Source organism: Dendrobates tinctorius, unplaced genomic scaffold (genome assembly GCF_039654945.1).
Source record: "Dendrobates tinctorius isolate UK_male_01 unplaced genomic scaffold, ASM3965494v1 ptg000196l, whole genome shotgun sequence".
In the NCBI taxonomy this organism is placed as follows: domain Eukaryota; kingdom Metazoa; phylum Chordata; class Amphibia; order Anura; family Dendrobatidae; genus Dendrobates; species Dendrobates tinctorius.
Genome location: NW_027361863.1, coordinates 21,244,971 through 21,265,863, shown reverse-complemented (window position 1 = coordinate 21,265,863; position 20,893 = coordinate 21,244,971). Strand labels below are relative to the sequence as shown.

Below are 20,893 nucleotides of genomic sequence, written 5' to 3'. Positions count from 1 at the left end.
CGTGAAATTGGACAGACTCTTTGGGTGTAGCAAGGGTGGCTGTCCTGTGCTAGTTTGAGAAGCCACGAAGATACCAAGAAAGGGATTAACAGTTTCCAAGAGCACCTCCCGTACCTAGAAGCAAGGAGAAGACCACGTTTCATGAAGCTGGCAGAGAGCCGTGCGCACCTCCATACTAGACTGTTGAGGGCCCCCGGGACTGGACCTGAGTCCCCAACATCACTGTGAGTTTGTTCCTGTTTTGTGCACATGTCAGGGCCTAGTGTAGGCTTAAAAAGACAGAACAAGTCAGCCGTGTGGCCTTCTTAGAAGAGGCCAGGGAGGCTATACGTAGAGTAGCACCATTCTTTGTTTATTGTTTGCATTTGCTTGTGTGACATATATTGATTCTGTAATAGTTGGAGCACCGTGCTATTTGACGGCCCAGCTAAAGAATACAAACTCTTGTAAACTATCTTTTGCCATTGCATACCCCTGTTTGCACCTTCCTCATCCACTTCATTCTTCGCCTTCCAATAAATTTACCCTTTGTTTTTTGCACCTCATCTTGTGTACGGTAGTCTCCCTGCACCGTGGTGGTTCCCCGGCCATCGCTTCATTACCAAATGTGTGAGAAACTCCAGCCTGCTTTACACGTTCACTACTTTCAAATAAAGGTGTCGCCAGAATCCACATCCCCCATCTCACATATCAAATACACCTCACACAGGTGTAATTTAACCTACACCTCTCGCTGGGAGTCTGATATCGGCTATGATCTTACTGAATCAGAATGGTCTCAGATTTGATCCTCTTCAACCAACAGAATTATAAATACCTTAATACCAGAAACAGACTATAAGGTGTTAACTAGATGGTACCTAACCCCAGCTAGAGATGCCAAGGCAGTTCCCGGCTACTCTCCCAAGTGTTTTAGAGGTTGTGATTTTGACGGATATATGTGCCATATTTGGTGGATGTGCCCCATGGTGCGCAGATTTTGGACTAGGGTATATTACCTTATTCTCTCAGTAACCAACACTAACCTTAAAAAAACCCTTGGGAAGCCTTACTTGCCCCTACCATCCGTAAACATACCCAAATTCTCATCTCATTTTTATTCCTAGTGGCCAAACAAACCATAGCATTGGCCTGGAAAAAATCAGGTCTAGATTTGTCAGAAATCAAGAGATGCCTTTCTTGGCATATGATCAATAAAAATTATCTTCCATACTTATGGATAAAGTCCATAAATTTCCAAAAATTTGGCTTCCTGTGGGCGGAATACGCCAACCACACTTCCTTCACCACATCTTCACTTCGCTTACATGCTCCTGACTCCCCAGATTTGTCCTAATTCTTTATATTAAATTTAGACTTAACTAACCAATGACCCCCCCAGGCTCCTTTTCTCCCTCCTTTACCGTTTACTCCTTCCCGTTAGTTACGTTAGCCCCTTCCCTTGTACTCCACCCAACTAAATGTTCATTTTCTTTTTGATCGCTACAAAGTACCTGTTTGTTAATTGAATAATTCTTTAATAATAATAAAATCTATTGTTGAAAAAAAATGTAAAAGCCATCCCACCACGACAAGGTGTACTGTTGTGAGTTCATTCTCTGGTTCACCAGTTGTGAGTTCTCCTTCCAGACTCCCTCTGGTGATGACAGGAGGTAGAGAGGCTGATTTGATCGGTGGAGATCTGCCACCTGAGAATGAGGATGACGATTGGATCTCAGGAGTCTCAGATTGGATTTAAGACAGCCGACGCCCTATTCAGTTGCTGGTGATTTCTTCTGGCTAGTCAGCTCTTGGTTTTCAGCTATGTTCCAGTCATCTAAAGCTAAGTTTTTCTGCTAATGTTCACACTTTATTTTGTTGGTGTATTCAGTTTTTTTGGTGTGGTCAGCCAGCCCCTGCTGGGGGCTGTGCTGAATTTCCACTCTTATTTATCAGTATTTTGCCAATTGGCTTTTTGTCCCTTACTAGTTCGGCCTCTTTTTGCTCTGTCTCAGAATATTTCAGAGTGCTGATATAGTGGGAGAAGTCTAGTGACTTCAGGGTTACTTTTGTTATCAGACGTGTTGGACATGATTTTTGTAGGGTTTTTTGCAGGTTGCAGACATTGTCTTCCCTTTCCTTTCCTGTCTAGTTAGTTTGGGCCCCATCATTTGCTCAGCCTATTTTCCTGCCTGTGTTTGTGCCTTCATCTTGTTTCACCGTCAATACATGTGTGGGGGCTATCTATTCCTTTTGGGTCTGCTCTGGGGCAGTTAGTTTTCCCTTTTCTTGCTTTAGGCTTATTTAGTCCTCCGGCCGTGACGAGGCGTCTAGGAACATTGTAGGCATGCTCCACGGATACTGCTAGTTGTGTGGTAAGATCAGGGATCTGCAATCTGCATAGTTACCAACCTCTCTGGTTTTCTGTGACTTAGCTTGTTTTGCTTTTTCTCCTCGGTGACCCATTCATAACAGTGTACCCAATTGTGGGGTGGTCCTATCTTCTCGTATTATTACCTGACTTTGTATCAAACTACCCCAATGTTAATAAGGGCAGAGCAGGACTAGGGTCGAACTGTTCGGCCACCTGCCCATGGGAATCTATATAGATGAAGTCCCGAGCTCAAAAGGGGTGCGTGAGGGGGGCACGCCCTGTTTGAGAATCTACAGCAAAAAAAAAAAAATAAAAATGAGCTGGAACATAAGTTGGTATACTTAATTTTGTATGTAACCCCTTCTCATGTACAGCAGCATGGAATCAATGGTGCTATATTATTATTATTATTATTATTATTTATTTATATAGCACCATTGATTCCATGGTGCTGTACATGAGAAGGGGTTACATACAAATTACAGATATCACTTACAGTAAACAAACTAACAATGACAGACTGATACAGAGGGGAGAGAGGACCCTGCCCTTTCGGGCTTACATGCTACAGGATGGTGGAGAAGGAGACAGTAGGTTGGTGGGTTGCAGCAGTTCCGGTGTTGGTTGAGGTGATATCACCGGTTGTGGTGAGAGAGAAGGAGGTAGCGGGGTCATTGCAGGCTGTAGGCTTTCTTGAAGAGGTGGGTTTTCAGGTTCCGTCTGAAGGCTCCAAATGTGGTTGATAGTCGGACTTGTTGGGGCAAAGAATTCCAGAGAATAGGGGCTGTTCAGGAGAAGTCTTGGAGGCGGTTGGGTGAGGAGCAAATAAGTCTGGAGGAGAGAAGGAGGTCTTGGGAGGACCAGAGATTATGTGAGGGAAGGTATCGGGAGATTAGTTCAGAAATATTTCCAGGATACAGGTTGTAGATGGCCTTGTAGGTCAGTATTAGTAATTTGAACTGGATACGCTGAGGGAATGGGAGCCAGTGAAGAGATTTGCAGAGGGGAGAAGCGGAGGAGTAGTGAGAAGAGAGATGAATTAGTCGGGCGGCAGAGTTAAGGATGGACTGGAGAGGTGTGAGGGTGTTAGCAGGGAGACCACAGAAAAGGATGTTGCAGTAGTCGAGGCAGGAGATGATGAGGGCATGCACAAGTATTTTAGTAGATTGAGGGTTGAGGAAAGGACGGATTCTTGAAATATTTTTGAGCTGGAGGCGACAGGAGGTAGAAAGAGCTTGGATGTGCGGTTTGAAAGACAGGGCAGAGTCAAAGGTTACTCCGAGGCAGCGGACTTCTGGTACTGGGGAAAGTGTGATGTCATTAATTCTTATAGCTAGGTCGGGTAAGGAAGATCTGTGAGATGGAGGAAAGATGATGATGAGTTCAGATTTGTCTACATTGAGTTTGAGGAAGCGAGAGGAGAAGAAAGAGAATATGGCTGATAGACACTCTGGGATTCTGGAGAGCAGAGAGGTGACGTCTGGGCCAGAGAGGTAGATCTGAGTGTCATCAGCATAAAGGTGGTGGTGGAATCCGTGGGACTTTATGAGTTGCCCCAGACTAGGTGTATAGATTGAGACGAGTAGGGGTCCTAAAACAGAGCCTATATAAATAAATAACAACAACAACATGCAAAGTGTACAAGTGTAAGAGCATGGGTATGTGATAATGAAGAAGAAAAACTACAATAAAGGAAATTGTCCAGCATCCAAGTGCCGAAAACCCTCAGGACGCGATCCCCCTGATCTGATGAATCGGAAATCCATTCCTCCAGCACCATGACAACCAGCTCATACTGAGCCTCCTGGTCATGTGCTCCCAGACTCCTCCCACACATGTGTCTGATCACATGACTGTGACATCACCGCAGGTCCTGTAAGCACAGAACAGCCATATATCCAGTGTGCGGCACTGAATGCGGAGGAGGAGGTATGTCTATATAACTCTTGTTTTGAGTCAACAATTCTTCCATTGTTTTTTTTCTAATTTCCAGTGTGGCATAAAAACGTGCTCTATAAATTTTCTTAATTTTAACCCCTGCACAACCATGAGGTTTTCTAAATTTTGCATTTTTGTTTTTTTGCCCTCCTTTTTCCCCAGAGCCATAACTCTCTTTATTTTTCCATCAATATGGCCGTCTGAGGGAGTGTTTTTTGAGGGACAACTTGTACTTTTAAATGACACTTTTGATTTTACCAAAAAATTCCAAGTGCGGTGAAATTAAAAAAGTGCAAATCCGCTGCGGATCCGCAGTAGAAACCGCACTGTGTGCACAGGGTCTTAAAATGTATCTTCAAACCATTTGGAACTATTTTTTGATCAATACAAATACCTAGAAATTCTGCATCGATCTGATGTCTTATTTCCATCTTTATATGTTTTTCAAAGTCCAAAAAAAGACCAGTGATGGTCCTTTTAGTCTCAATATCAATCACAGGTTCAGTGCAGGAATTATCCAACCTTATATTAGTCATGTTCTTAATGGATGATAACAGCTCCTTTCTCCTCTCAATTCTGTTATTATAATACTCCATTCTCACTCCAGGCCGCTCGCTCCCCTTTGCTATCTGGGGTGTCTGTCTTCAACCGATCAGGAAGAACTCCTTTCGGTAACAATATGTAAGCATAGTCTCTCAAGGCATCTGCTGATTAAACATAACAAAACTTTTAATATAAAAGTAACTCCGGTGGAGCAGATCCCCTCTGGTGTTCCAAATAGGAATGCTCTTTTAAACCGGAAAGAAACGTTTTGGATATATCGTCTGGGAACATTATATCCAAATGGATTGAATGATATCATAGAGAGAGTTTGAACGTTGCCTTTTTTTTTTTTCTCTGTTTTTTTTTTCTTTTGGGTTTTTTCTTTTTTCCTTCTCGCATCTATGTTGTCAAGGTTGGATCAATCAGTGGGTGTGTTCCTGAACTTGGTCCACACCCTAAATCAAGTTTCTGAGACTGGGATAAAAGGTTGCTACTATATATAAATGTAACTGAATTTTATACTATTAGGGGGCGGCACGGTGGCTCAGTGGTTTGTCCTGGGTTGTCCTGGGTTCGAATCCCACCAAAGACAACATCTGCAAGGAGTTTGTATGTTCTCCCCGTGTTTGCGTGGGTTTCCTCCGGGCACTCCGGTTTCCTCCCACATTCTAAAGACATACTAATACGGAATTTAGATTGTGAGCCCCATCGTGGACAGTGATGATGATGTGTGCAAACTGTAAAGCGCTGCGGAATATGTTAGCGCTATATAAAGATTATTATTATTATTTGTACTGTGTTTTTATGACACCTGATGAAGGCTATACACTATCCGAAACGCGTTGTATCTCTTCTTTTTTAACCTATGAAATAAAAAAATATGAAATATCATCTTTGGAGGTGAGTCCTGGGAAGTGCTGCCGTTCATGGGCTGGATGTGCCTTTCTTGATTTACTCATCCTGTTTGAGCCTGAACCTGGCTCTTTCACTTGGATCCACCCGAGGCAAGCTGCAAGCCCTGTCTACTGAGAAGTATCCCAGAAGGAAGGATTTTTGAGGATACACAATCTAAAGCCATATTAGTCTTCTATCAGGTAAGTGCATAAAATTGTGCACCCACTACAATATTGTGTTTACGCACTTAGGGCGCCGCGATTTGTCTGTTCTTCTCTCCCAAACAGGGTTTTGGGGGTTTTTTGCACTAATGAAGATGTTGACATCCAAATATAAAGTATATGGGTCTGCCTTTCGGTTGGGACAAAAAGACAAACCTCTATTGAGTAATTTTATCTCAACTGATTTTAGAGAATAATCGGACAGATTATAGATTCATAACTCCTGTTCTTTTTCTGCAGGGTTCCGACGAAGATCCTCCCTGGAAGATCCATCTAGTGAGTCCCACTGCCTCCCCTGCAACCTCTGTAATGTTTTTTCTTTTAATGGGACGATTGGAATTGGGGATGGATAACCGGGGAAAAAATGAAGTGATCTTGTTAAAATTTGTTTTGGCTCTTACAGACAACTAATTTCTGTCTGTGCAATTATGGGGGTTTCTTCCTGGTATCTATGGGTCCACAATCAATGTTTGGGGATCTTACTCCTGTGACCCTATTTAGGTTGTTATTGTTGGCATATGCAACAGCTGTGGACTTATTGTTTATGTAAAGGTAAAGGAAGACTTTATGCTGATCTGACAATAGATGGCGATGTTGTGTAAAGTTTCCTTGCTTAGTGTGTTGTAAGAGAAAAGGTCTCTTTTGTTAGTTTCAGTTTTGTTTTCCTACTTTCTGATGATGCAGCATTGTATGACTGTGCATTTTTTCCTTTACCTCATGTTCTGACAAGTAAAAGCTTGTTATCCCATGTAATCTGCTCTGTGAAGGTTTCTACTGAACTGTGGATATTCAAGGAGTTATACAACAAGCTGTGCAACAGTTATGTATAGGTGGGAATACAATCCCTCCAAAGTCCCCATTGGGATTATTAATACAGGAGGTTGGATGATCAAAATTTGTGATCATCTCTGATGACTTGTCACTGGAAGTTACTCCACTGATAATGGGGAGAGAAGTCACCGATGGCACAGTATATAGTGAAAGCCATCCTCCCTCTAAAGTGGATATAGAGTGATTGGTCTGTGATTTAGTGGAGTCCAAGTTATCTAAATGTTTGCTGGTTGAAAACAAACAGACAATCCCTGCATGTGTTGCAGCTGTTGGGCTGTTGAACAGCTGCGAGACATGCAGCCGTGGGGACACAAACATATTTTTCAAGCACGTCGTAGACACTCGATTAGCACCCGAGCATGCTCGGATAGCACCTTATCTGAGCATGTTCCCTCATCACGAATTATTGTCTAACTGCTTGAACTCATGTGTACTCATGTATTGGAATATTCTATGTTTTACTTCCCTGATTTTCATAGTCGTCTCTGCTGAAATGCTGTCATGTTTCCTAGTCAGCCTTTTTATCATGTCTCATGAACATTCTAGCATGAAGTTATCCTGATCGTAAGTAAAAATGGGGTCTTCTTTGAAGGTGGAAGTAGTGCCCGTTCCTATTGCCCAGCAGTCCGGTGGCAGTCCTCCCATCAGTGGAGCACGTCCTGCCATGGGCAAACCTGCAGGGCTCTGCCTGGGAGACCAGAACTTCCTCTGAGGCTGCTAATCCAGCCCCCTGTGTTAACCATTACTGTCCCTGAAGTAATCATTTGATATCAAATTGAAACTTGGATAAACACTTCTACCAATGGGATATTGACAAGGATGATTAAACATCATACATTGTCCTATATATCAACCTTTGTAAAGGCTGCAGCCATGGATGATTAATCATGTTAGTACCAGGGATGTGCTTGGAGCTGAACAACAAATCCAGGTGATTAGAAACCGCGATCGGGAATGAGGTGTATCCGTTTTTTCCTTGCTCAGCATGGTTTGGGAGACCCCACCCCTCTCCTGTGTGACATGCACATAAATGAGCTGTTACACCACAAGCCCATATACTAGGAGGCGCCTGTCTGTATCCTGTTCATTTAGACACTGTTCACATGTTCAGGTTTTAAATACATTAGATAGGGACTGCTTCGTGAAGGGTTACCGTGACGCGGTGAAGCAGCTTGGTATACATTTCTTGCAAAAAACTTATTGACTAAATACCCTGTATTTGTTATACAGCACTTGCTGATTAGTGTCATGTTTTTTACTGCAGAGTATTTTTACAAATTTGTTATTTTGTGCTTTCTTGTTGTGTTTAAACCCAATCGTTCTGAGTACAAAGCACACTACACCAGGTCTGCATGATCTCCTATAAACCACCTCAAAAGGGTTGCCCTTTACTACAATATTGAATATCTATCCTTGTAATAGATCATCAATAGCAGATCACGTCACCATAAGGCTGTTATTAGCACCCATCAGACTCGGGTGGCTCGGAGTGTTCTTGTGCAGTGAAAAACAGTGAAGGGAAATCAGCACAAAATTAGAAACGTGACTGTCAGGATTGATGGAGATTTCAGAGGTCAGAACAAGTCATGGCATGTCCTAGCAATATGCCATCACGTCACCAGATTAAACGTTTTCCCTTATTGTCTTCAGTAATTGTATTTTCTACAAGGGATTTTGCATGAAGCTACATCGGCTTATCTTCTTTCTATTCAGATTCCGACAATATCGGATCCTCTCAGTGGAGATCTTCTATATAAGAGAATTTTTCCTGATTGACCTGACAATGATGGACAGAATCAGAGATGGAAATATGGCAGAGACTATACTAAATCTCACCCTGGAGATCCTCTTCTTGCTTACAGGAGAGGTGAGAGATTCTGATGATGTCACATTACATAGACTTATGGTAGTATATTATACTAGCTGAAGAGCCCGGCGCTGCCCGGGCATAGTAATTAACTGTGGTTAGTTATAACAAATTATAATTATCCTCCATCCCATAGTCCCGTGCCCATATACCCATCACACCTCCTTCATCCCATAGTCCCGTGCCCATATACCCAACATACATATCCACGATCCCACAGGCCCGTGCCCATATACCCATCATATATATCTTCCATCCCATAGTCGAGTGCCCATATACCCATCACACATCCTCCATCCCATAGTCCCATGCCCATATACCCATCATACATATTCTCCATACCATAGTCCCATGCCCATATACCCATCATACATATTTGCCATCCCATAGTCGAGTGCCCATATACCCATCACATATCCTTTATCTCATAGTCCCATGCCCATATACCCATCATACATATCTTCCATCCCATAGTCGAGTGCCCATATACCCATCACACATCCTCCATCCCATAGGCCCGTGCCCATATACCCATCATATATATCTTCCATCCCATAGTCGAGTGCCCATATACCCATCACACATCCTCCATCCCATAGTCCCATGTCCATATACCCATCATACACATCCTCCATCCCATAGTCCCATGCCCATATACCCATCATACATATTCTCCATCCCATAGTCCCATGCCCATATACCCATCATACATATTTGCCATCCCATAGTCGAGTGCCCATATACCCATCACACATCCTTTATCTCATAGTCCCATGCCCATAACCCATCATACATCTCCATCCCATAGTCCAGTCCCCATATACCCGTCATATATATCCTCCATCCCATAGTCCAGTGCCCATATACCCATCACACATCCTTTATCTCATAGTCCCATGCCCATAACCCATCATACATATCCTCCATCCCATAGTCCCGTGCCCATATACCCGTCATATATATCCTCCATCCCATAGTCCAGTGCCCATATACCCATCACACATCCTTTATCTCATAGTCCCATGCCCATAACCCATCATACATATCCTCCATCCCATAGTCCCATGCCCATATACCCATCATACATATCCGCCATCCCATAGTCCCGTGCCCATATACCCGTCATATATATCCTCCATCCCATAGTCCAGTGCCCATATACCATCACACATCCTCCATCCCATAGTCAGCCATTATGACATCATAATGAGTGGCGGGGTTTGCAACCTATGATGACATCAGCGTCGCAATGGCAACCATTATGACATCATAATTAGGGGCGGGGCTTGATACACACACACTTTTTCCCCATTACATAGATAGGGGCAAAATTGTTTGGTGAATTGGAACGCGTGGGGTTAAAATTTCGCCTCACAATATAGCTTAGGACACTCTCGGGGTCCAGATGTGGGACTGTGCCAAATTTTGTGGCTGTAGCTGCGACGGTGCGGATGCCAATCCCGGACATACACACACACATACATACACACACACATACATACACACACACATACATACACACACACATACATACATACATACATACATATACACCCACATTGAGCTTTATATATTAGATAACCAAAGAGATGACGACTTTGGAAATGTCTGAAGTCAGATTTAATGCTATATCTCTCCATACACAGGATTACACGGTGGTGAAGAAGACCTCTGATGATCTCTGTCAGGCTCCTGGGTCTGAAGGACGGGGAAAAACCCTGAGCCCAATCACCGGGTCTCCACCAAACCCGCGGATACATGAGGACATCAATGACCAGAAGATTCTAGAACTCGCCTACGAGATGATTGAGCTGCTGACTGGAGAGGTGACACTGCTGGGACATTATACAGTGACGCTATGGAGGGATCGGGGGGATGACGGTATCATTGTATGTGGCAGGTTCCTATAAGGTGTCAGGACGTCACCGTCTACTTCTCCATGGAGGAGTGGGAGTATCTAGAAGAACACAAGGATCGGTACAAGGACGTAATGATGGTGGTTCCCCAGCCCCGAATATCACCAGGTAATGGACAGGAATAAATACACACATCTTTTCAAATGGATTGGCGGATTGGCTGCTTTCGGAAAATCTTAAAGGTTTGTTCAGCCACTGAAAAATATGAAAAAAAACTTACAGATGATATAAAGTAGATAATATTCGCCTCAGTGATCCCCACTGCTCTCACTCCAACCCTTCCTTAGTCCTTTGATGGTCTCTGTACTTGCTCTTCTGGTCCAGACTGATGTGAGCTCCTTTATCAATCACTGCAACCGGAGCAGTGGTCACCACAGCGGCCAATGATGAGACCTCTCTGCATTTTCGAATGTAACACACCACCTGGACGTACTTTTCTTTTCTCTTCCTCTGTTTATAAAAGATAAACATGAGGTATAATTAACCACTTAGTGACAGAGACAATTTTAACCTTACAGGGAGCCTGTCAGCGGGATTTTACTATATAAAGTACAGACAGGGCCATATTGACGCTGTCTTGCTGATTAAAATGATACCTCAGGTGTAGAAATATGTTTTGTAGAGTTTCATTAATCTGTGTTTGAAGTTTCCTTGTAATCATATCTTCGTGCATCAGGTTGGGGCTGTGGGTAGGGTCTTCAGTTTTGTTTTTATATTTTTTTTTTTATAAAACTTAGCTTTTAATCATAAATATAAAACCATATAATGAGTATATTCCAAATGGACTGAAAGTGCAAAACCAATGCAAAACAACAAAGCAAAAACCAAATCATATATTTACAGACACATACAGCGGGGAAAAATGTATTTAGTCAGCCACCAATTGTGCAAGTTCTCCCACTTGCAAAGATGAGAGAGGCCTGTAATTGACAAAAGATTTATTTTGCAAATTATGGTGGAGCCCCAGATCGAGGGAGATTATCAGTGGTCTTGTATGTCTTCCATTTTCTTACTATTGCTCCCACAGTTGATTTCATCACACCAACCTGCTTGCCTATTGCAGATTCCGTCTTCCCAGCCTGGTGCAGGGTTACAATTTTGTTTCTGGTGTCCTTCGACAGCTCTTTGGTCTTCACCATAGTGGAGGTTGGAGTGTGACTGAGGTTGTGGACAGGTGTCTTTTATACTGATAACAAGTTCAGACCGGTGCCATTACTACAGGTAATGAGTGGAGGACAGAGGAGACTCTTAAAGAAGTCACAGGTCTGTGAGAGCCAGAAATCTTGCAGGTTTTTAGGTGACCGAATACTTATTTTCCACCATAATTTGCAAAATAAATCTTGCCAAATCAGACAAGGTGATTTTCCTGGATTTGTTTTCTCATTTTGTCTCTCATAGTTGTGGTCTACCTATGATGTCAACTACAGGCCTCTCTTATCTTTTAAAGTGGGATAACTTGGACAATTGGTGGCTGACTAAATAATTTTTTCCCCACTGTATATCATGTCACTAGCACTGACCAACATAAAGGACTATAGATCCTGGCAGTATGCAACTAGAGACATAATGTGCACCGCACAGTGGTCTTAGGATACAAGACCAGAGGTCTTCTGGTGTCATTATGGTGGAGCTCACTAGTTGCATGCTGCCAGGTTGTATAGTCCTATATGTTGGTCAGTGTTAGTGACTCGAGATATGTATGTGTAAATATATGATTTGGCTTTTGTTTTGCTGTGTTGCACTATTTCTGCACTTTCAGTCCAGCTGGACTATACTCATTATATGGTTTTATATTTATGATTAAAAGCTATGTTTTATATAACCACATACTGCTACATTAGTGCTTACCTAAATTAAAAACACATGGGACATGCACAAGAATGAACAGGTCAGTAAGACAATGTTCACACCACCCAAAGACTGAGACAGAAAAAACACATGATCAGGTTTAAATACATTAGATAGGACTGCTTCGAGAAGGGTATACCATGACGTGGTGGAGTGGCTTCGTATACTTTTTTTGCAAAAAACGTATCAACTAAATACCCTGTTTTTGCTATCATCTTTTACCAGCACTTGCTGCTTATTGTCACATATATTTTACAACAGAGTATTCATGCACGTTTGTCATACTGTGTGTTTTTTCTGTGTCTCATTAGTGCTTACCTTTAGTTTTTTTTTTTCTATTATCCCTTACCTATTGTTATTTTCTGAAGTGGATGGGGGCAGCTTGTGATCAGAAGATACGGCTGTTGTAAGAAGGTGGAATGGCTTCTGAAGAAGCTAAAATGAAGCGAAATATATTATTATATTGGGGAATCTGAAAGTAAGATCAGCCTGCCACAACCTCATATATGGGCTTGCAGGCATTAACAATGTAAATCCATCCAAAGCAATTAGTGTTTTCATTCACGTGCAAATAAGGTGTTAATTTATGTGTTTCCTACAGTAAGAACCACTAAGAGGACGACACCAGGGAGACAGCCCAGACCTCCGGACCGTTCACAGGATCATCAGGTAGGTGGAGAGAAGGTTGTAGGACTCTGATGTGTAGGAGGCTGTGCAGGCCGGGTGTTCTGCCAATCTCCATTACTATATGACTTATACATGGCGGAGATGGCAGCTGACCTCAGACATTACATGCTATCTGGATCTCCTCACACTTTTCTGGCTATGGATTAGGTTGGAATAAGGAACCAACAGGTTCGATTTATACAGGAGACCTGCAGATATTTGTGGTTGTGTAATTATCGATCATCCTGATAATTACTAATATTTTCTGGTCATCTAAATCATTTGCAACATCTGGGAACTTTTACAATCTTATTTCTCAGTTTTTGAATCAGGGTGAACTCCAGAACCATACTACAGATATCCAGGTAAAAGAAGAGACGTATGTGAGGAGTGATGAGCAGTGTAAAAAGGAGATTCCTACAGATAACAGATCGGGTGAGTGATCGCCACTGAATGCAGATTACAGTCACATGTTCACTGTATCCACTGGATGAAACAATTTTATGTTGCATGTAAAAACTGAAATTTATCGTATTTTTGCAGACTGTACACAAGAACCGCAAAACTGATTTCTTCACCCCAGCTATCATTTTAATCAGCATAACAGCGGCAACCTGGCAATGTTTGTAGTTTACTTATCCTGCTGACAGGATCGCTTTAAATGTTTCAGATGACCTATCAAATGTACCGTATTTATCTGACCATAAGACGCACTTTTTTCCCCAAAAATTTTGGGGGAAAGTGGGGGGTGCGTCTTATGGTCGCAATATACTCACTCCTGTGCTGGTGGCTCTGCAGTGTGGTGGTGGCGGCGGGCTGTGCTCCGGTGCAGGGGCAGTGGCTCTCTGTGCTCTGTGGGGGGCTCCGCCGGCATTTCCTCAAAGCCCGGAGTGCCCCGCACATCTGTTGCTGGCTGCTGCCATGTTGCGGTGGCCTCCGGGAACATGGACGCCGGGAAGATGGCCACCGGTCCGGGGACGGCGCATGCTCAGGTTCAGATCTCGTCCCAAGATCTCGGGATGAGATCTCGTTGCCGAGATTTGAATCTTGTCTCCCGAGATCTTGGGACCAGATCTGAACCTGAGCATGCGCCGTCCCCGGACCGGCGGCCATCTTCCCGGCATCCATGTTCCCGGAGGCCAACGCAACATGGCTGCAACGGATGTGCGAGGGGCCTCCGGGCTTTGATGAAATGCCGGCAGAGCTGCTGCACTTGCACCGGAGCCGCCACCCCTGCATCGGAGCACAGTACCACAGCACAGCCCACCCAACCCAGCACAACCCATCTGCCCCAGCACAACCCACCCCACCTGCCCCAGCACAGCCCACCTGCCCCAGCACAGCCCACTTGCCCCAGCACAACCCACCCGCCTCAGCAGAGCCCACCCCACCTGCCCCAGCACAGACCACCTGCCCCAGCACAGACCACCCCCCCTGCCCCAGCACAGCACACCTGCCCCAGCATATCACAGCCCACTCCACCTGCCCCAGCACAGCCCACCTGCCCCAGCACAGCACACCTGCCCCAGCACATCACAGTCCACCCCACCTGCCCCAGCACAGCCCACCTGCCCAGCACAGCCCAGCCCACCTGCCCCAGCACAGCCCACCTGCCCCAGCACAGCACAGCACAGTGCCCCAACACAGCCCACCAGCCTCAGGACAGCCCACCAGCTCCAGCACAACCAACCTGCCCCAGCACAGCCCACCTGCCCCAGCACAGCCCACCAGCCCCAGCACAACCAACCTGCCCCAGCACAGAATCCACTGCCACCGCACCAGCCTGGACCACTGAACGACCCCTGTGATCACTCCCTTCCCTGGTAAGCTGAATTCAGACTGTAAGATGGACCCCCATTTGACACATATTATTTTTTTCCCTATTTTCCTTCTGAAAATTTGGGGTGCGTCTTATGGTCCGGTGCGTCTTATAGTCCGAAAAATACGGTAAATATTAGACAAAGATAAAACGAGTAACACAAAATGTAGTTTATAAATGGAGGTCTTTATTATTAAGGGAAAAAGAAATTAAAATCTACAGAGTCCTGTGTGAAAAAGTGATTGCCCTCCCTTAAAACATAAATTAACTGTGGTTTATTGCATCTTCGGGAAGCTGAGTTCACATTTGCTAGCCACACCCAGGCCTGATTACTGCCACACCTGTTCTCAATCAATAAATCACTTAAATAGGACCTGCCTGACGAAGTAGACTAAAAGTCCTCCAAAGCTAGACATCATTTCATAATCCAAAGAAATTCTGGAACAAATGAGAAACAAAGTAATTGAGATCTATCAATCTAGAAAAGGTTATAAAGCCGTTTCTAAAGCTTTGGGACTCCAGCGAACCACAGTGAGAGCTATTATCCACAAATGGCGAAAAATATGGAACAGTGGTGAACCTTACCAGGAGTGGCCAGCTGACCAATGTTACCCCAAGAGCATATCGAGGACTCATCCAAGAGGTCACAAAAGATCCCACAGCAACATCCAAAGAGTGTGAAGCCTCACTTGCTTTGTCAGGAACACCGCATTGCACTTGCTCACTGAGCCAGTGTGCGTGTCCTGAGTACAAAAACTGTGCACAAAGATACCTGCAGAGCGGGACAGCAGTGGTGACGATGCATGTTCCAGGCTCACAGGACCTGAAGCATGTGATTGCTGGGGGCGTGACCTAAGCCCCTCAGAGCTAGGAGCTGCAGGGAAACTCCTAGAAAGGTAACTACTGGACAATGTTACCAAGGGACAGAGACAGAAACCAGATCAAGCCAAGGTCAAAGCACGAGATTGCACGACAGTACCAAAGGGTTAGACAGAATGGATAGTCGGGACGTAGCAATAGATCAGAAAACAGGCAATAGATGGTACAATAGGGGCAAACTGTAACGGAGTAACGATAGCCAAGCCAGGAGGTCAGAACCGGAAAAGACAATAGTAACAAAACGAGAGACGGAGTTCAGAGTGAGGGGACAGACCGGGTCATACACGGGAAGCAAACAAGCAATGCAATATACAAGCACACCAGGGGTCAGACACTCCAGAACAACAGTATAGCTGACAGAGAACCCTGGTAAAGAGTGAGTATAAATACCGCTCCCAGATCCAGAAAGAGGCCGCGTACACTTAACCCTGTGAGTGCAGGACAAGAATCCTGATCAAACCATGACATACTTCAGTTAAAGTCAGTTTTCATGACTCCACCATAAGAAAGAGACTGGTCAAAAATACTTATTTTACACATTGTACATATAGTTTATCACAAAAGTGAGTACATCCCTCATATTTTTGAATATATTTTATTCCATCTATTCATGGAACAACACTGAAGATCTGACACTTTAATACAATATAAAGTAGTCAGTGTATAGCTTGTATAACAGTGTGAATTTGATGTGTCCTCTGAATAACTCAACATGCAGCCATTAATGTCTAAACCACTGGAAACAAAAGTGAGTACACCAGTAAGTGAAAATGCCCAAGTTAGCCATTTTCCCTCCCTGGTTTCATGTGACTCATTGGTTTTCCAAGGTCCCAGGTGTGAATGGGAAGCAGATGTGTTACATTTGGTGTTATCCCACTCACACTCTCTCATACTGGATGCTCAACATGGCACCTCATGGCAAAGAACCCTCTGAGGATCTGAAAAAAGATTTGTTGCTCTACATAAACAAGGCATAGATTATAAGAACATTGCCAACAACCTGAGCTGGAGCATGGTGAGAAAGACCATACAGCAGTTTGACAAGACAGGATCCACTCAAAACTGGGCTCGCCATGGTCACCAAGAAGTTGAGTGCACGTGCTCAGCGTCATATCTAAAAAAAAGACATATTGGATATCATTTTTTCACACAAAACCCCAAAAATGTGGGAGGACAAGATTGTTGACACCTTTCCAAAACTGTGGGTAATCAGCTTTGATTCACACTTGTGATGCTCCTTCAAACTCGCCTGTGGCAAGTAACAAATTTGGGCAATATGAAAATCACACCTGAAGCCAGATAAAAAGGGCAGAGATTGACTGAATCTTTGCATTGTGTGTCTGTGTGCCACAATAAACATGGATAAATATTTGGAATTGAGAGTCCTCAGTATTTGACACCTTATAATGGCTAACTGAAAAGATGGTAGCAAATTGCAATCTTTCAAGACTACTCAGGTCTCTTCATCAGGCATATAGACTAATACAAAATCTCACAACACAGAACCAGACCCCAATCAGAGGACAATAAAATTTTCACTCCTTATCTACGAACTGTTCCAATATTTATGGACACAACTGTTTATCACTCTCCCATAATGATAGTTCTGTGCTTTGTTGTATATAAATATGTGATTCTTCAGATTTTGTATTAGTCTTTGCCTGATGAAGAGACCTGAGTAGTCTCGAAAGCTTGCAATTTGTTACCATCTTTTCAGTTAGCCATTAAAAGGTATCAACCAATGAGGACTCTCAATTCGAAATATTTTTCTATCTACTGGCTAGCACGGTATAAAGATACAGTCATGGCCAAAAGTATTGACACCCCTGCAATTCTGTCAGATAATATTCAGTTTCTTCCTGAAAATGATTGCAAACACAAATTCTTTGGTATTATTATCTTCATTTAATTTGTCTTAAATGAAAAAACACAAAAAAGAATGAAGCAAAAAGCAAAACATTGATCATTTCACACAAAACTCCAAAAATGGGCCAGACAAAAGTATTGGCACCCTCAGCCTAATACTTGGTTGCACAACCTTTAGCCAAAATAACTGCGACCAACCGCTTCCGGTAACCATCAATGAGTTTCTTACAATGCTCTGCTGGAATTTTAGACCATTCTTCTTTGGCAAACTACTCCAGGTCCCTGATATTTGAAGGGTGCCTTCTCCAAACTGCCATTTTTAGATCTCTCCACAGGTGTTCTATGGGATTCAGCTCTGGACTCATTGCTGGCCACCTTAGATGTCTCCAGTGCTTTCTCTCAAACCATTTTCTAGTGCTTTTTGAAGTGTGTTTTGGGTCATTGTCCTGCTGGAAGACCCATGACCTCTGAGGGAGACCCAGCTTTCTCCCACTGGGCCCTACATTATGCTGCAAAATTTGTTGGTAGTCTTCAGACTTCATAATGCCATGCACACGGTCAAGCAGTCCAGTGCCAGAGGCAGCAAAGCAACCACAAAACATCAGGGAACCTCCACCATGTTTGACTGTAGAGACCGTGTACTTTTCTTTGAATGCCTCTTTTTTCTCCTGTAAACTCTATGTTGATGCTTTTGCCCTAAAAGCTCTACTTTTGTCTCATCTAACCAGAGAACATTCTTCCAAAATGTTTTAGGCTTTTTCAGGTAAGTTTTGGCAAACTCCAGCCTGGCTTTTTTATGTCTCGGGGTAAGAAGTGGAGTCTTCCTGGGTCTCCTACCATACAGTCCCTTTTCATTCAGACGCCGACGGATTGTACGGGTTGACACCGTTATACCCTCGGACTGCATGGCAGCTTGAACTTGTTTGGATGTTAGTGGAGGTTCTTTATCCAACATCCGCACAATCTTGCGTTGAAATCTCTTGTCAATTTTTCTTTTCCGGCCACATCTAGGGAGGTTAGCCACAGTGCCATGGGCTTTAAACTTCTTGATGACACTGTGCACGGTAGACACAGGAACATTCAGGTCTTTGGAGATGGACTTGTAGCCTTGAAATTGCTCATGCTTCCTCACAATTTGGTTTCTCAAGTCCTCAGACAGTTCTTTGGTCTTCTTTCTTTTCTCCATGCTCAATGTGGTACACACAAGGACACAGGACAGAGGTTGAGTCAACTTTAATCCACGTTAACTGGCTGCAAGTGTGATTTAGTTATTGCCAACACCTGTTAGGTGCCACAGCTAAGTTACAGGTACTGTTAATTACATAAATTAGAGAAGCATCACATGATTTTTCAAACAGTGCCAATACTTTTGTCCACCCTCTTTGTTATGTTTGGTGTGGAATTATATCCAATTTGGCTTTAGGACAATTCTTTTTGTGTTTTTTCATTTAAGACAAATTAAATGAAGATAATAATACCAAAGAATTTGTGTTTGCAATCATTTTCAGGAAGAAACTGAGTATTATCTGACAGAATTGAAGGGGTGTCAATACTTTTGGCCATGACTGTATATATCTTTCCTGTAACAATAAACATGAAGAATAGAAAAAGAAGAGAACTGTCTGGGGATTTGAGAACCAAATTTGTTGAAAAATATCAATAATCTCAAGGTTACAAATCCAACATAATGAATTTTGCAACTTATGGCACTGCAGCTAATCTACCTTGATGTGGACAGTAAAGAAAAATTGATGATTGGTTGCAACTCAAGATAGTCCAGATGGTAGATAACCAGTCCCAATGAAGTTCCAAAGAAATTCAAGCTGCATTAGTGTCATCGCAAACTACACATTGACCAAAATCCTTCTAGGAAATCATTTTGTGGACAGATGAGACCAAGATAGAGGTTTTTGGAAAAGCCAACATTCTACTGTTTACCAAAAACGGAATGAGGCCTACAAAGAAAAGAACACAGTACCTACAGTCAAATATGGTGGAGGTTCAAAGATGTTTTGGGTTTGTTTTCCTGCCTGTGGTACAGGATGCCTTGACTGTTTGCAATGCATCATGAAAGGATGTTTGGTCACAATGTAGTGCCCAGTGTCAGAAAACTGGGTTTGCGTACTAGGTCACGGGTCTTTCAGGAGGACAATAACACCAAACATACTTCAAGGAGCACCCAGAAATGGATTGAAACAAAGCGCTGGAGAGTTTTGAAGTGGCCAGCTATGAGTCTGGCTCTAAATCCCATTGAACACATGTGAATAGATCTTAAAATTGCTGTTGGGAGAAGGCGCCGTCACATACGAGAGACATGGAACAGTTTGCAAAAGAAGAGTCATCCAAAATTATGTATGAGAGGTGTAAGAAGCTTATTGATGGTTTTTAGAAGCGAATAATTGCAGTTATTTATTCCAAAGTGTGCAACCAAATATAAAAGTTGAGGGTTGAGAGTTTCGTGTGAAATTATGTCCAATTTGCCTTTTTTTTCTCTGTTTTGTTGTGTTGTCCCAATACACAAATGAAAGAAATATGTATAACAAAACACGTGCAATTGCAATAATTTTCTAAGAGAAATACTTCATTTTCTGGAACAATTTCAAGGGTGCCAACACTTTCCCCTATGACTGTATATCAGTAAAGTATTATGTAATAAAAATATCGTGCCTTTTCCCCACCTACTCCCAAAAATGTTGTAATCTTCCTCTTAGTGATATTTACTTTACTTGAGATTCATACTATGGGTATGGCCAAACATCATATCATATGTTGTCTTTGCAATCGGACTAAAGAACTACCAAAATGGTACAAAACATTCTAGTCGGCTATGAACATGAATAACATTGGACATTAAAAAGCATTCAAATTAAAGGGGTTGTCCAGTATAAATCGATAAGTCTGCAGCAAGACTGCGCCCACTGCCCGGGTGTATGCATAACGCATATATACCTTCCAGTCCCATGCCAGAAACCGGTGAATCTCCACAGATCACAGCACAGTGCGTGCGCTGGTGGATTTATAAGTCTGCAGTCACACAGAGTGACTGCAGACTTATTGATTTCAATGTGAAGCGAAAAAAGAAGAAAGATGCAGCACTCACTGATATAGCTGAAAAACTGTGCGTCTATATTTCACATAAATTCCATCAATAGATGTGTGGACATGCAGGACGTTAGAGGAATGCTAGGGGAGGGAGGTGCCGGACAACGGCCGTTTCGCGATTACTCGCTTCTACGGGTCCAGGTGAGGGGA

General features: G+C 43.2%; 1 protein-coding gene across 1 annotated transcript in view; it reads left to right on the top strand.

The window, feature by feature from the left end:
- LOC141056100 (uncharacterized) overlaps positions 1 to 20,893 on the top strand; it is a 103,697-nt gene that overhangs the window by 24,873 nt on the left and 57,931 nt on the right. Inside the window, 5 exon segments of the mRNA XM_073552755.1 lie at positions 8,494 to 8,647; positions 10,294 to 10,473; positions 10,548 to 10,671; positions 13,013 to 13,080; positions 13,398 to 13,512. Of these exon segments, the coding sequence (XP_073408856.1) occupies positions 8,494 to 8,647; positions 10,294 to 10,473; positions 10,548 to 10,671; positions 13,013 to 13,080; positions 13,398 to 13,512 (641 nt within the window).